An 18,199-nucleotide genomic window follows, 5' to 3' on the forward strand; every position below is an offset into this window, starting at 1 on the left:
CTGCGAAAAACATAATTTGAATTCAAGACGTCAGAATTGATTTTTTTTTAAATCAGTACTACTATCTACTGCCATTTCATCGATTTGCACGTATATTCCTACTCCTCAAGACCATAGTTTCCCATACTTTCATAAAGTATTATCTGAACCGATGATATTAATCTTTGTTTTTGAGCATTATTCTTACAAAATATGGAAATTTTTCTTCTGTGTTTTTAAATCTTTATTCAATATATATATATATATATATATATATATATATATATATATATATATATATATATATATATATATATATATTATTTACAGAATGTTGGTTAAAAATAAAAAGTATCAGATAAACAATGACAAAGTATGAGCAACCTACGTCAATGTGTATTCCCTGGAGTTCGTACAATTGTCCTGGAGGTTTGTCCTCTGGCAGATATCTGTAGAATTCCACATTGTTCTTATGCCATTTAATTGAATATAGTTTTTCGTTTTCCAAATCGTATGTACAGTTAAGCCAAACGGCTGCTCCTCGTATCACTACTGCTGGGATAGCAAGCTCTCGGAGTTTGAGGCACATTAGATCTAAAAAAAAGGGGGAATATAAAAGCTTTCAGCAAACAGATCTTTGGAAGAGGGGAATGCGAACAAAGTGAAATGGTAAAATATTTTGCTTATGCAGTTGACTCCAATCAAAAATAGATAGGAGAAAAGGAGGCACATGTGAACATTTTTTTTTTAATTTCTTTATTTTTCAAAAAATATTTTCAATTTCTCAGAGTAAAGTTGTCTCCATGTTTGAGTAGTATTTTCTTTGGGCCATGGATTTTTTTCAGATTTTTTATAAAATTATTTCTTTACTTTATGGATTTTTTTTTTTTTTTTTTGATTTCTTCAATTGTTCACATGTGCCCCTATAGTGTCACATGTGATGAAGCCTTGAACACATATGAACAAGATTGAAAAATGCAGGACAAGCATCATACTTCAACGAAAAACTGTTTAACATGAAACATATACATATATACCAATTCGAAGGGTTTGTTACCGATATTGGGTCAGACAGGGTTACCTATATTGTACAGAAAGTGTGTCATTACAAAAAAAAAAAAATCGACCTATATAACTCTGCTCACTGTGAAATTTTAGAGTTTCGCAGCGTATTGTCATCGCTGAATACACAAGAAAAAAACTTATAAGACTACATAATACAATTAAATTTAAAGATTATTCCTATATATTGCGCTTAAGCTTCATACATAATATGATAATGAATCTAAAAATTATTTTAAACTTAAATTTTTAATTGAATTGAAAATCTTTTGTCTTTTTTATTTGATGTAAGTATAAAAAACACTAAACTCTTAAACAGCTATTAAAATACAAATAAATTTTTAAAATAAAATAATCTATACAGTAATATTATAAAGAGAGAGAGGATTTTTGTGTGTTTATATGTTCGAAGTAATCTCTGGAACCATTGCAACTATTTGAAAAATTCTTTCACTACATAAAAGGTGCATTCTTACTGAGTGACATAGGCTATAAATTATGCATATATATATTAATACTGATTTTTAAAACCAATAGTATGTCTTTTCTACCAGTTTATGTTTCGTGCTGTTTTATTCTTATATGCATAAAAACAAACACCGATTATCTTGCTAAGCAATGGAAAAATAATTCAAGATTCTTTCCTAACTGAATTCTGGGAGATGGGAATACGTAAGAGAAAAAAGAATCCTAACAAAACATAAATGTGAAAAAGAAGCCATGTTCGGTTGAAATGAGGTTCGAGGTAGACGGTGCCCCCGACAAAAAATAGTTCAGATCTAAACTGTTACCAAGTTCCATAGCAGTTCCACATAGATGTTGGATTTTCCCCATGTTCTTCAATTCATTTAGAAAACATTTTTTTTACTTTCTTTGATAATGGATTTTAAACTTGCGGCAAGTTCTAGTCATCGCTATTTTTTTTCAAACTTGCCAAGTTTTAAATCCAATATCAAAGAAAGTAAAAAATTGTTTTCTAAATGAATTGAAGAACATGGGAAAATCCAACATCTATGTGGAACTGCTATGGAACTGAACTATTTTTTGTCGGGGACACCGTCTACCTCGAACCTCATTTCGACCGAACTTGGCTTCTTTTTTACATTTATGTTTTGTTAGGATATCATTACTTTTTGAAAAGCTAAATCAAAGGTTATGTTCTAATTCAGACGATTATAAATGCAAAAGCGTATAGAACTATATGATTTCCTTTTTTTCCCCTGCTTTTACCGTTCACTGGTTTGCGGTTTCTCTTTATTAGAAGTTTTGAAGATATTTCGATAGCTGGGGACTTGGTACGATCGCCAATTTTAGGCAGTAATCGTCTGTTTTTCCCATTTATCAGCAAGGCCAAAGTACATTAGTTCTTGGTCTTTGACGTCCTCAGATTTGTCAACAATTAAGAAAATTGCTGACTCATCTCAAAATCTGTCTGGAATTTATTGTTCAGGGGGATAATCAAAACGTAGATCGTAAAATATGCAGAATTGGCGAAAATATTTCTCAATTGTTGAAATTATTGCCGCCATTTTTGCTCCTCCTGTAAAATTTTGCATTTAATTGAGAACTAAAGATTTTATAAATTTTAAAGCTGGTTGTTTTTGATTTTAAAAGCTTAGCTCTAGATTTGCAATTTTAATTATTTGATGAATCATTTTTCATTTTAGCGGAATTTAAAGTATCGTCTAAAGCCCCATTTTGGTTAGAAATTTAATTGTTAATTTAAAACATCAACAACCTTGTTTTGGCAAAGTTTGACGAGCCCTTTTGCTTTGATTTATTTGGCGAAATATTTTGCAATCGCGCGGTAAAGTGATTACGCCGTGATGCTCATAAAAAAAAGCGTAATGTTTTGCTACTTTAAGGGGGTCCGGGACACAAAAATCCTCAAATTTTGCAATTTTTTTTTATAATTTGAAAAATTGCTCCGTTTTTTTCTGCTTAAGAGGACGTTTGAATCTTGTTTCTACCTTAAATAGAACGAAAGTTATAGTTATTTTTGTTGCATGCATCTAACGATTGTGTACATAACTTTAAAACTTTAAACGCGTTTTTCTCCATGATGCAATTTTTCCCGATTTCTTGCATTCAAACTCTTATAAGTCAGGAACCGATAGAGATAAAGTAATGAAACTTGGAGCATATCTTTTTCAAGCAATTTACTTTAATTTTTATTCGGCGAATTTGAAAAAAATGTTTACTTCAAAAATTATGATTTTTTTAAAAAAAAGTATCTTCGAATTTTTCGAAATTTTTCTTCAAATATTTTTTATTTTTTATTGAATCAATATTTTTAAAATCGCCGAATAAAAATTAAAGCTTAGATATTTGTGCATACTTTTTTGAAAAAAAAATGAAAATTGACCAACAATATTTTGAGTTATAGCAATTTAAAGCAACCCCATTTTTTTGAAAAAAACTAATTAAATTTAAATAAAAAAATATTTTTTTTTCATATTTATGTTATGATTTTGCTTATTAAATAAATGATGAATCAGTTCAAAAAATTTCAAAACTCTAAAGTACGTAATAAAAAAATTTTCAAAATGTGTCCCGGACCCCCTTAATGTAGATTTTTTGACTTTTTAGATTTTTCCCTTTACATATGCATGAAAATCTATCTTTATGCCAAATTTCAAGTATGTGAGACACTTGGAAGTTCGTAAACATTTTGATGAGTGAACGAGTCAGGACACTTTTCAGATCTTAATAATTCCATAACTATAAGAGGTACACTCATGAAATTTAGGATTATAGGTCTACTATGCAGCTTTATTAGACATAGAAAATTTTAAGCACGTAGATTTAATAGTTTTTGAGAAATGAGGGGGTCAAAAGTAGCTTGAAATCGTTCGTGTAAGATACACACTGGCAGATGTGTCGCCTGATTTCCGAACTTGGCTGACACACTGCCGTGTGTCTAAATCACGATGGCGAACTGAATGTTGAGGGATGTTAGCATATGAACCGCCAAAAACTTTACGTGTATTTTAGGTTTTCTCTTAGCCTTGGGCATTACAAGTCATGTAGAGCCACCAAATATTAATACTTCAAAAAATATTTAAACGAAATAAAGCGAAATTCGTTTCGAGGAAATTAGTTTTTAAAACCGAGTAGTGCAGATAGACGATAGCAATCCGTGTTTCGAACAGATTGAATTTTCAATGCATTTCGGGCTGTCCTTTAAAAGTTTTAGTCATACTAAAATCGAAGTGAGAAACATCTGCTGCCGCGTGTTTGAGTGGTTGTCTTTTTTGGTGAGTTATCGCATTTAGTTATTGTTCACTGCGAGCGATTATTAGCTGCACATGAATTGTTTATAAAGTAAAATATTATTTTCTGCAAATTTAGTGAAATCCGAAACTTTGCTGTGGTAACCCAAGCAGTGCAACAATGAAAAATCCGATCCAAAATGGCTAAACTTAAACTGATGCGTCAGCCTATCTATACAGCGGCTCTAGTATAGTCAATGAACGGTTTAAAAAAAAAAACAAAAAAACATGTAGTTTTGAAAATTGGCACACACGTACGGGAAGGGCTCCTGATGAACATATTAAAAGTCCCCGGTGGTAGGTGGGGAGCTCGCAGCGCCACCTAGGATTTTATATTAGGTGTGTTTTTTCAGTTTTTTTCTTATATCTCAAAAACTATTTGCTTGCGAACGAAATTGTCAATTGATGAATTAAAGAGCGTAAAATTATCTTTAAAAAGCTTTGTTCATTTTTTATTGTAGCTGTAAAAGTTTCCGAGACATTAAATTTCAAAGTTAGTGAATTTTTGAAAAACTAACCATTTTTTCGGTTTTTCCTACTTTTGGAGCCTCCTCAGTGATTGATTTGATGTGATTCTTTTCTCTTTTCAGTCTAAAGTAATGAAGGTCGTTATGGTGATTTGATTTCTTGAAACTGGAAAGCAGGTGATAGTACTTTAAGTCCCTGGTAGTAGGGAAGGAGCTCGCACGACCATCTTGAAATTAAAATGAGTGTTTTCAATTTTTGTCTTACATCTCAAAAACTATTTACTTGCAAACAAAGTTGTTAGTTGACGAATTAAAGAATGTAAAATTATCTTCAAAAAACTTTTTTACTTTGACTGTATCTATAATAATTGACGAGAAATTAAATTTCAAAATTAGTGAATTTTCCGAAAACTGACCATTTTTTCGCTCTTTTCTATTTTTGGAGCCCCTCGAGAATTTATTTGATGTGATTCTTTCCTTTTTTAGGTTTGAAGTAGTGCAGCTTACTAGGAGGATTTTATTTCTTGAAATTAGAAGGCAGGTGGGGGAGGAAGAAGGCGAGTAATGAAGAAAGACAAAAATATGCGCATGAGTTCTTTTCATTCCTTTTTTTTTCCTTTCCACCATAGTCCAAACGAAGACACAAAATAAGGGTAAAAAATAGACGTTCAGTTACAAAAATTGGTACACATGTACAAAAGGGTCTTCTAACAAATATACTAAAAGTTGCCGGTGGTAGAGGGGTTTTGAGGGGAGCTGTTGCCACTATCTTGGAATTCCATTTTTTCGGTTTATCTTGGATTTCGTTTATTCAGCTTTCGTCTTATATCTTACAATATTTTTTCTTGAGATCAAAGTCATCAGTTGTTAAATTAAAGAGCACAAAATTACCTTTAAAAATTTGGCTTTGTTTTTGGTATAACTGTAATAGGTGCAGAAGCAACGTATTTCCAAATTCGTGAGATTTTGAAAACTACACTGCAAATAATCAAACACTTTTTGAACACTTTTTTCACACGGACACTTGTCTCCTTTTTTAGAAAACTTATTTCGGAACATTTATTAGAACCGTTGTAAGATCACTTTTTAAAACATTTTTTGAACACGTACACTTGTCCCCTTTTTTAGAACACTTTCTGGGGTCAGTTTCCAAAACACTTCTAGAAACACAGTTCGGAACATATATTTAGTTCAGCATTCTTTTTAGCGCACTTTTTAAGCACTTATAGGATCGCTTTAAAGACACGTTTTTGAATACTTCATTGAACATTTTGTGGCACACATACAGGTAGTTTCTAGAATGCGTTTTAGAACAATTTCTTCGCACTAATATCATCCGAGGATACCTATCGCACAAAGTAGCTTTTAGAAATTATAAATATGCACTAAATTCGTGTTTATTTTGAGACTGCAGGCTGATGATGGTTTAGGCATTGGATGAATCTAATTATTAGTCAGCATAGCTACTATGAAAATTTAAAATACAATGATATTTCCAAGATAATTGGCTATCTTAAAGCTGAATTGCACAAGAACAATATTTACCAATAAAAAGGTTGCAGGAAAATGTAGTGCACAATATTATTTAGTACAGAAACTGCATACATTTAAAATATTAATTTCCATATTTTAGTTTTCAAAGCTAATCCATACTGTAAAAAGTAATCAAAGTGTACAAGCAAAGGCTCAAATAACTTCAGTTTGTTGCTTCATAAATTTCATTTTCAAAAATTTTAATTTCTCAAGATCAAAATAAATTTGCCTTCATTGTTTGAATTCGTGCTATTTTGCTATTCAGTGATCTATTGCTTGGTATCTGATCAATGACCTTAAACATTAGTTGTGTTCTTTTAAAAATGTAAGTGCAGTGGAATTCTTTAATGACTAATTATTTCCTTGAATATTAACTAAAACGATGAGTGCTGGATCTGGGGGCGAAGGGGGGAGTTGGGATCCTTGTCCCCGTGAGACAATTTTTGGGGGACAACAAATTTGTTCTATTTCCGTGAGGGGGGGGGGGGTCGTTGAAACTCAATATAAAACATGAAGGAGAATGAGTAGGAGCATCAGTTTCAAGATTTGCCCTAGTTCGGAAAAATCGTATATCCGGCACTGACAATTATCAATTAATTATTTTTAGTTTTAGTTCCTTGCATAAGGAAGAAAAGTGTTCGCGAAAAACAAAATGAATAAAAAATTACTTAGTCGTCAGTGGCTGGCATACACTTTCAGTTTAGTAGCCCTTTTTTTACCATTAGTAGCCACTTTATTCAAAATATTTATTTATTTCTTGAATGAGGAAAAAATGTAATACATTAAAACATGAGCTGTGGAAAAGGTATTACCGTATGAGATCTAACTGAAATTGCATTCATTTGCCTTTCTTCTACACCCTACCCCCCCCCCCCCCCCCCCCCCGCCAAAGGTGAGTACAATCTTTTGTATAAACTTCCAGGTTTGTTCTTGTTTTTAAGGGGTGCGGTTTGGATCCTGAAATTAATAATGGCTTTTATTACTGATTGAAAGACAACATGTAATACTAAGGTTGGGATTGTTATTACATTGCAAACGAATTGCTTCAAAATAGAAATGATTTGTGTATGAAAATTCATTGGTGCAAAAATTGTGTGGCCGTTTCGGTTCTTAAGACGTGACTGGTTGAGTACTCTTTTTAGCTTCTATCGTATGGCATTTAAACTTCAAATGGCAACTAAATGCCATACATTCAGGTCTAACTCAATCAGACAGTTAATATCAAGTTCATTAACTAATGCAGCTAAATTTAAAATACGCATGGGATTTATGTTTCAAACTTACTCACATAACACTGAACTGAGTTTATCAAACTTATGTAGTCATTAAACACAATATGTTTAAAATGAATTTATTTAACTTCATAGATACACATTAAAAAATTTACATAACAATGCTTGAAACTATCATTCTTCTACAACCGGGTAAACCATGACCTAAAAAAAATAAGAAAAAGCCTTTTTTTTTTTTTTACAAACATACGCTTAATTACGAGAACACAAGCAATACGTTATACATTTATTTGTAGGCTGTACGGGAAATGTGTGGCAAAGTGAAACGGTGAAATAATTACTTTTACTGCCAACAATCTCGTAATATTTTAACTATATAGTAGCACATGTACTCTATTCCAGTCAGGAAAAAAATACATATGAAGCTTAAAATTAATGATAATAATGGCAATTTTCAAAAAAGGACATTCATATTGTAATATTTTGATGTAAGTCAAAAATTATTTTTGTAAGAATAAAATGATAAAGTTATTGTTACTAACATTTTAAATATTAAGTGAGACCTTCTAATATTTAATGCGGTATTTTTTACTTTTTTCAGTTAATTTTAAGCTTACTTGTATTTCTAATATTGGCAAGGTGAATGGAACAAAGTGAAATAGTTTATTTCGTTTACTCACTCAATCGGCAAAAAGGAAAAAAAAAAAACTTCAAAATGTTTCTGACATTTCGTCGGCTGATTCTTATGTTAAATGACCCCCTGAATCCGAATATGACCTCCGTTTTCCCCCTATACGTACCAATTTTTTTTAAAGGCTCCCCAAGTTTTTTTCAATTTTCCTTAGTTTTAGAGTTTTTTTTTTTTTTTTTGGAGGTGAAAGGAGCTTATATTAATTGCTAACATAGTTTTGGTGGGCAAGAGAGGTTCAAAGTTCAAGATCATGGACACCCATCGCAAAAAAGGGGGGACTTAGGGTGTATACCCCCCCCCCCCAATATTAGAAAAATCACGAAAAACGATCTTTTTATTCTGCTTTTTTAAAAAAGATGTTTGTAAAAAACATTTCGGTGTAGAATGAGAGTATAAGACTCTCTTCTATGACTCCTATGTCCAAAAAATTTTTCGCGATGTAAAAAAAATTTAAAAAAAAAAAAACTGTCTCATGAATGTCGCACGTTGCATACGAGTTGAATCGCATGTCTTCATTCAAATAGATATTCTTCTGGTTGATTCTTATATAAAATGACTCCTTGTTTAAAAATACGACCGTCTTTCCCCCATCACGCCCCCTTTTTAGAACCTCCCCCCTCCCCTGATTCAGAGCCATTTATTGTTTTAAATTTTGAGGGGAAAATGAGCATTACAATAACCGTAAACATTATTCCGAATGACTAGAGGTGTGCAAAGTTCTAAATCTTGTGCATATATAGCAGAAAAAAAACTTGCCCCCCCCCCCGAATAAAAAGAGAGGTTATACTCCCCCCCAAGTTCCCCTTTTTGCGATCGGTGTCCATGATCTTGAAATTTGAACCTGTCTTGCCCACCAAAACAATGTTAGCCGTTAATATAAAGCTCCTTTCACCTCCAAAAAAAAATTAATTGCTCTAAAACTAAAGAAAATTGAAAAAAACTTGGGGGTCCTTTAAAAAAAATTGGTAGGTATAGGGGGGGGGGGGAACAGAGGTCATATTCAGATTCAGGGGGTCATTCTACATAAGAATCAGCCGACAAAATGTCAAAAGCATTTTGAAAGGTTTTTTTTTTTTTTTTTTTTGCCGCGCAGTGTTATTTACAAAATCACTTACGGATTCATTTATTAATTTATTTACATTTCTTCATTCATCAATTCACTTATTTATTCATGCCTTCACCCATTTTCTTATTCATTCACTATTTTATACGGTCATTTATTTTTCTTCATGTATTACGTATTTTATTTAAGTATTCGTTCATTGTTTCATTATCTTTTTATTATTCATTCTACCCTTCTTTTAATCATTTATTTGAACAAATACATTTTTTATGAGTGAATAGAATATTTTTCATTCAGAAAAATATTTTATTTTTCACTCTTTCTATGAAAAAAATAAAGGGAAAAATTTCCACTTTTTTTTTAATGTTCTTTCTTTGTAAAGTGTAATTTTCAAAAAAAATTTCCAATTTGTTCATTAAAAAAATCTAGCCAGCTTAGCAATTTCACTTTACCCCACATTCCCCTACTATTTTTTCAATAATAATAATTTTTCCGAAAAAAGCCCCTATATACCTGTCTTCCTCCTTTTCTCTTTACATCATCAAAGATAGCTAAAATGTTTTAGACGCATCAGTTTTTACAATTTTCCGGATACCAACCCCCCTCCCCCCCTCCAACCAGAGTTTCCTTTCTCTAACATCACCAAAGATAACTTTGAACTATACTTTTAAAAAAAAATTTCAAAATATAGTGGTTAATAATACCCTTATTCCTCAAGTTACCTTACAAAAATGTTTTTAGCACTTTAGCTTCAAAATATTTTCCGCTGAAATGAACCCCGGAACATAAAACTCAAAGTTCCTTAAAAATGCCCTAAATGTACAGTTTTAAAACTGCATTCTTACATTTTTTCCTAGAGGTATCCTTCCCCCCTCTCATACTTTTCCCCATCTTTACATAATCAAAGACAGCTTAAACATATTTTAGACTAGATAAATCTCCGAGGGAGATCTCCCTACGCCCTTACCAGAACTGTAAAAATGGCTTAAACTTGCGTTACTAATATTGAATTCGGTATTTTTCTCAGAAAAAGGTCTGATATTTCCTGTTTCCTCAGTCTGTGGTCACCCTTAAACTATCTCTCAATGTGATAGAACATATAACAACTAAATTACAATTGAAATAGTTTTTACACTGCAACAGACATCACGTTTAGTTATCCAACAATTTTTACTAAGTCTTTCATGGAACTTTTTATGGTTCAAAAAGAAAAAATGTTTTTGTGTTTACGTTATCAGGTTGTACCTGTTTACAAAGAACTAACGGTTTTTTTTTTTTTTTTTTTTCAAAGAAATAAAGGGTGAAATGTTTTATTCACATGTTTTTTATCACACGGCAAATTAAAAAGGGGGATTAAAGAAAAAACTATTAAGTATTTTTTTTCTGAACTAGCGGTTTTAACTATTTTTGTGTCATGACCCCATTTTTAAGAACACAAGACCCCATACATGTATTGTACGTACTCAAAACACACATTTATATAAGGCTTCCTGTTTGCTCTCATTGCTTTAATAATTTCAAAAATTTGACTAAGATACTTAATTAGATTTTTAGCTAATGTTTTGAACTCAGATTATTCATTCGAACAATACTTTGCTTGGCATTTCTGCAAAACATCGATCATGAAACTCAAATTTCATGATTTTTTTAACTGCAACAGATAATAAAATTAATTATCCATAAATGAGATGCTAAATGGTACGCAATATTTTATCCTCAAAATTCAAGATAAATTTGATTGATATGAAACATTAGACAATATATTTTGTCAAACATCATTACTTAGAAGAATCTTGGTCTCTTGATCTAGGTTCGAATCTCATTCATACTATTGCGGTAGATTTTGATCATATTCAAGTTTAACCTAATCTAAGCCGCATAACCTCCAGCGATTCATTCCTTTTCGGTTTGTTAAACCAAAAAGTTGTGCACAAGATGTTCGATCTTATGGGATGTTTACAAGCAAAAATACTAACGTATCAAAAAATTTCTAACCAGAAAAATAAAATCACCTGAACTATTTGTAAAAACAAAAAGTAGATGACAGAACTTATAAAAAGCATTTAGATGAAAGAGATGCTTTTTTTTAAGATTGAAATTGAACAACGTAAGAAATGCCCTTCGACCTTCATTAGAAATGTTTTTGGGTCATAACCCGTAGTTTAGGAGCCCTTGTTTAAACCTCTAATTCCGATGCTCTTAAAAAATTCTAAATCGAAAGATAAGGACAGGAGCCCTAAATCAATCGTCAAGTTTCAAAATTAGAATCGTAACACGTTATTCTTAACGTAACCACACAGTTTTAAAACACAGGATTTCATTTTATTTCAAAACTTAAGCGGTATGGTAAATTATTAGTTTATTTAAAACAAACATATGAAGCTCAGTAAATGTACAAATACAAAAATTATCTGTAAAGAACATAAAAAAGGAAAGTGGCGTACCTTTTGAGCATTCAAAAATATCACGAAAATGATTGCGGCCGATCCAGATTGTTTACAAACATGGCGTAGCTAAGAAAGCAGTGATTTCACAAGCACTCTCAAATCTGCGCGCTATGTGTTCTCAAGTGTATTCCCAAACTTCGGCTGAATAGAGATTCCGAGCAAAACACATTCGGTGCACTTTTGGAACGTTTTCTTTAAAACGGAACGGATTAGTAAAACATTTCAGCTTCATTTCTTTGTACACAACACGTTCGAAATACATTTTAGTACATATTCAGGAAACTGGAACACTTAAAGAGTTTCAAATGTGTACCGATTATTTGCAGTGTATCTACTTTTTTCCATTTTTTCATTTTCGGAACTCTGCGAAAAACACATATTAATCACTTGTTTTCAAATAAATAGACTCTGTTATGTCATTTACGTCAACTAAGCATCCAAAAGACCTTAACGCATGTAAGAAATAAACGTGTACCCTTGTGCGAGAAGGATAAATGATAAAATTACTGATAAAAAAATTCTCAAACATGCAAAAAGGGCATCTTTTACCGTAGATTGTTAAGGCGGTGTTATTTGGTAATAAACCGATACGGTCTTTTTTTTTTTTGTTAATCCCGGCAGTTTAAGCAAGCAATGCTAGATTTTACACTTATTTTTTTGCAACCACATCTTGCATAAACTGTTAGGATTTAAAAAAAAATGACCTTAACGGTTTTCACTAAATAACACCGCCTTAACAATCTACGGAAAAAGATGCCCTTTTTGCACGTTTGCAACTGATGGGATAGGGACATCTCGCTCACAAATATTTTATTCGACCAGAATTTGGTGTTTTTTTTTAACTCTTTACATTGTATTTAGTTAATAAACCTTTTTCGCATTCTTAAAATGACACGCGTTTTTTCCCTCGGAAAATACAGTGGTGCACTAAACACTCTTTGCCGTTTTCGTTCTAAGTCAAAATAAATTTGTTTTACCTTCTAAAACTTTTGATTTCTACTGAATAAAATAACAGCAATGAGAACATTCCATAGTCCGCTTAAGTATCCCTCTTTGATAGATTTACTGTGCGTTTACATCTATTTACTTCTGAGACCCAGAATGATCTTCGTTACTCACATAAGGCTCTGGAGTTTATAAATGCTAGCAGGGCACATTATGTACTAATGGAAACCCATTTCGTTCCAACATCTGTTACGGGAGACCGATATCCGCTATTTGATCACAAAACAGAGACCTTATCAACTTCTCTATTATCGTTTCAACTCGCAAGGTTTTCCTTGAAAGTTCAAGTGCTCATCATAGAAGCCCTTCAAATCGGATAAATCTAATCTGCTGTATTAAACTTATTCGAACCGATTGAGAGAGCTGAAACCACTTCACTCCAATGCATGGCAGATTTAACGGAGCTTGTGCTATCCAAATGTTGAGTTTGTCTACCTCTAATGGAAAGGATTAGTCACGGTTCAGATAGCCAAGAATTCTGATGAAACTCGAAGCATTTTAAGAACATATACTGGAATTGTAGGAAATAATTTGTATGAAATGGTACAGATTTTATTGCTTGATTAAATTAAGTCACTTTTAAATATTGTGGAAGATACGTTTATTTGACAGTCTCTGTAGAATGCGTTAGCAGTTTAAAACGCTTGATCGTTTAACAGAAATAAGTCAAAATATTTAAAATTCATTGGAGCATTTTAGTATGGAACTATTTATGAACATTTACATATTTCCATGAAAAAAACTGATTAATCGTTGTATCTTCTAATATTACCCCATGTCGAAAAATTCAGCACTATCAGTTATAACTAGGATGAATTAACACAGTAATTGTACTAAAATTCACATGCTTGAAAAAGAAAAGAATATACAACGTCATTAGGCACAAATTTGAATGCAAGTGCTTCGGATAACAAAGACCCTCTTTTTCTTTAGTTTTGAAAAAAGGGTTCTTTATAACCCCGAAACACGAGTATGAAGCTTTCTTGCAAAGTTGTTCTTAATTACGTTGTGTTATATTCTTTTACTCCGTCTTTTTGCTCCTAAGTTAAATCTGGAGTGGGATCTTTAGTGCCATTTTAGTGCACGAGTGTCCTGATGTAAATAGAGGATCATCTGGGGACAACAAGACTGAGAAAGTGTTTTATTTTGTGAAGAATCTTAGTTTCAAACATCCGTTGATGAAGTTGGTGGTCGGATTTTGCGTTTGAAAAGTAAATACTCTTATAAACCGTATGTTCCGATTGTCCATCCGATAGTTTGTTTAGATGTAAGGACTGTTATGACCAAGCACCTTCCAGCAGAATTTAAATTCTGGCTGTGCTAGTTGTGTTGAGTAAATCTTAATTCTTCAAACCGCTTAAGAATTCAAAATTCGGAAAACTTCACCAATCCAGGACTTTCTTCTTTATGCTTTGGATATAGAAGAGAGAAAAAACACCGGATAGAGAGAGAGAGAGAGAAATACTTTCGTTTACTTTTTAAGTATTTTGTATCGTTTTAGTGGCAGAAGTTTTATTTGCAGACACATTTTTGAAGCAACACAATCGTCTTAATTACAGTACTCAACGTTCACGTTCTTATTGCGTGTATCCAACAAAAAACTATGGAGACTTTGTGCTCGGTAAGTTCAATTAAAAGAAAATGGGTAAGACAATGTGTCGTTTGGGTTAAAATCCAAAGTAAAAACAGCAAAACACTCTTCTTCTTCGATCTCTTTTTCTTTTTAAATCTTTCTTACTATGACCCAAAAATGTTCCTACGCAAACTTTTCTGAAACCTAAATACATTAAACCAACAAGGAAGAGACTTCATGTTTAAATCTTCCTTTTTTTCAAGGAAATTCAAATAGTTTGCTATTAACAGTTTAATACTTTTCTTTTATTTCGATTTAAGAAATTTTTCATTAATAACCTACTCAAAAAGACAAAATCTCAAACACTTCTACCATTTGGAACATTAAAAAACAAAAAACTTTAATTCCGAACGTATTTTTCTAGAACAATATTAATGTTGGGGAGAAACCTTAATTTCATTTTAAACATTGGGAAATTACAAGAACCCGGCGCGGCGTCAGAAACTGATAAAAAAGGAAATACCATACTTCTGCTGCAGAAGCTTTTTCAACCGTAAATTATTGCTGAAATTACGAAACGGGTTCCAAATTTTAATTAACTAAAGAAACTTCTAGATAACGTTATGGTAACTTTTTAATATTTTTAAAACACCTCTATCTTTTATTATCTTTTTTCACTACGCAAAATCTTTATTAATCCAGGAAAACCTTCGCTTATGGATGTCATTAGTTTGCTTATTTAATGAAAACGCATCTTTATTTTACACATATTTTTTCGCCTCAAATTCTTTTGTAAAATTTTATGAGAACTACGGTTAAATATGTGCGGTATACTAATAAAATACTGTTCTAGATTAAATGAACGGAAATTAGTAGAGATTACAAAAATGCTTTGAGCCAATGGAAATGCCAGCAACTTTTGCGTACTATTACTTAGCGCTTCTCAGATTTTGATTTTTTTCACTCCACCCTAACATTTATCCTTTTCTATCTAACCTTAAATTCTTACCAGATTAATCACAACGCATATTGCTTATCTCCATATTCGTTAGTATCACACAACGTATCATATGAGTCTTATACAACTAGAATAACTGCTCTTAAGAATGGGGTCGTTTCCAAAATTTTAAAAGAATTTTTTTCTGAAAGAGCTTGCTTAAAAACATAGGATCTGACATTTTTTTAAATAATTTGTCCAAGTTTAATATTTTTAAAAAAATACTTAAATCGGTGCGCTTTTATTGTTTACGTTTCTGTCGTGTGACATCACAAATGATGAAATGCCATTCAATGTTGCCATTCACGGAGAAAAAGATTTAATTCGCATCTTTACTCACGTGTATTGGCAACGATATGGTTGATAGCAAGCGTAGAGCGCAATATTTAATTCGCTGCTTGATTATCATAACGTGGAAACGTGGTAGAAAGATGCGCCAATTTGCATCATTTGTGACGTCATAAAGACCACGCCTTGTTTTCAAAATCGGACATTTAAAAAAAATAATTAAAAAATAACTGTTGGGAAAATGAAAGTATTTTCTGGGTCTATGTTATTTCTTTTACTCATTCTATCAATATCAGTGACTAAAAGTAGTACTTTTGGCTGAAGGAAACAACCCCATTACAGTGGAGCCTGCTTATTAGAATATCGTTTAAAAGAATATTCCGTTTAATATAATACATTTTCAGTACACCAAAACAATGCAATGTGTTATTTTGGTCCCAGATAATGGAATATCCCGCTTATTGGAATATTTTTTCGTGAAAAAATGCCTATTCAATTAAGCGGGTTCGGCTGCATTGAAAATGTTATGAGCATCTTCATTACATTACAAGTGTCACCAGTAAGGTTTTTTCTTATTATTTTATTTAAATTGTTGGTTCTTAGAAATTGTGAGCTTAACTGTCCTTTCGGATTCAGAAAACAATGGGGTGGGGATAGAGCAATGCCTATTCTCTGCGTTCAAAAATTACTTAAAGGACATTTTAACTGAAAGAAATTCTCAATGGAAATTATTCCCTCAAAACAAGTGTATGTTTTACGAAGATTCAGGAAAAACATAAGAGTGAAAACATTACAGATGCAATAAAATTTGTTATGAGCAAGGTAAAAATTTGACAGCAGGAGACTTATGGAAGCAAAACATTATCGTTTAAACAATTTTAATCTCAACAGTGCTTCTTTCGCTTTATTATTATTTTTCGTAGTATGTGAAATGCACTATATAAAAAACAGTCGAGCGTAGAATTGAAATTACATTAAAAGGAAAATAATCGCCCAGAGGATTTCTGAAGAAAAACCTTGTCAGAATTTAACGGTTTAAGATTTTGTTAGTAAAGCATTATTTTAGGAATAGAAAAAGGCTTAAATTTTTTACATTGTAAAGCTTATAAAGTTAAAAATGGAAGAGTTAATTTTTTTTAAATAAATGACACTTCTGATTGCTAAAAGAAATCGTTATTAGTAGAGAAAGACAAATATTTGACAGTATGCAAAAATATATTCTTCTTTGTTCGCTAATCATGTGTTTCTCTTTGTTAATAATGCAAAAGAACCGAAATTATGACCTTTAGCATTTCAAAACATAGTAAATTTTAACAAGGATAAATTAGTACTTAATTATGCATTTTTAGCGAGCTGATTAAATGACACATATACTATTAAAAAACAACCTTAATGTTTTACCAAGAAATTGGTTGAATCTAGCAAAATAGAGCTGTAACTGTCATATTGGTGATAAGTTTCACCAACGTAATGGTGCTTTTGAGCGAAGGTTTGCTACATTTAATTTATTTTCAAAGGTGAATCGTTTTTCAGAATCTGTGCTAATTGAAGTGGTAGGAAAAGAGATTATGATGATCAGAACAGGCCGTGCAAAGCTACAAATACATGTTAATTAAAAAAAAGCAGTCGAAAACTTTGTACTATGAAATGAGTAAAAATGACTACAACGGGCATAAAGCACAAATAAAGTAATAAAATAGAGGTAAAACCTCTGCAAACAGATCGTTCGTTCTACATTGTGTGGACTTTTCGTTCTTTTTTTATGCACTGATGAAGGGGCTTGCATATGACAGCCCCGAAACAACTGTTTGCAGAGGTTTTACCTCTATTTTATTACTTTATTTGTACTTTATGCACGTTGTTGTCATTTTTACTCAAACATATGTTATCCCCCTGAATTGTGTGTCTGAAAGATACGCATTAGTCATGCATTTTAAATTAACGTAGTTAAGTCAAATTGACAGTTATTATTGGGAACTGTTCCTAATATGGAACCCCTTAATATCTTGGCGACTAGTAATAATAATAAGTTATCAGTACTGTCCACAATCTGTAGTTAGAGAATACCTACTACAGTTGCGGTAAACCTAACCTGGTAGCGTCGTAATGCTGTGATTAGGATCTGGGTAGACTTCCGAATGCTGCCAGGTTAGGTTTGCCAGAACTATAGTGTCCAATGGTGGTTAGTTCAACTACTAGCAGGGTAAAGTAGGCATATTTCGTCCCCTTGCCAATTTTATCCTCCTAAGTTTCTCTGGTCTGACACTAGGTGTCGCCATTGGTGATATTTTTTCTGGTTGCGGTCAAGAACACCATTTTTTTGTCGAAGTTTCATGAGTCTAATACGCTGCATTACTGTTTGGGAGCACTTATTTTGATTTTTGAAAACTTGATTTATCATTATAAATATTATTTGTAAATGTGCTTTTGGATTTATTAAAATGAGTTTTTAGTTGTACTTGACACATTCGTTCAGGGTAAGCTGCAAACTGAATGACTTGAGTGTTTTGCTTCTTTCAGGTCAATTCACGTAGAGCAGGAAGCCGCCATCTTGACGAATACGATGTTCCTAGTTTACTTCCCTACCAAG

The 18,199-nt window shown here is 32.1% G+C and overlaps 1 protein-coding gene across 1 annotated transcript in view; it reads right to left on the reverse strand.

Annotated features, from left to right (window-relative positions):
* Positions 1 to 18,199, reverse strand: part of LOC129226908 (uncharacterized) — a 71,341-nt gene that overhangs the window by 43,520 nt on the left and 9,622 nt on the right. The window contains exon 2 of the mRNA XM_054861537.1: positions 368 to 573. Coding sequence (XP_054717512.1) covers positions 368 to 573 — 206 coding nt within the window. The remainder of the gene's footprint in view (positions 1 to 367; positions 574 to 18,199) is intronic.

The sequence above is a fragment of the Uloborus diversus genome, chromosome 7, assembly GCF_026930045.1.
Source record: "Uloborus diversus isolate 005 chromosome 7, Udiv.v.3.1, whole genome shotgun sequence".
NCBI classification, from domain to species: Eukaryota; Metazoa; Arthropoda; class Arachnida; order Araneae; family Uloboridae; genus Uloborus; species Uloborus diversus.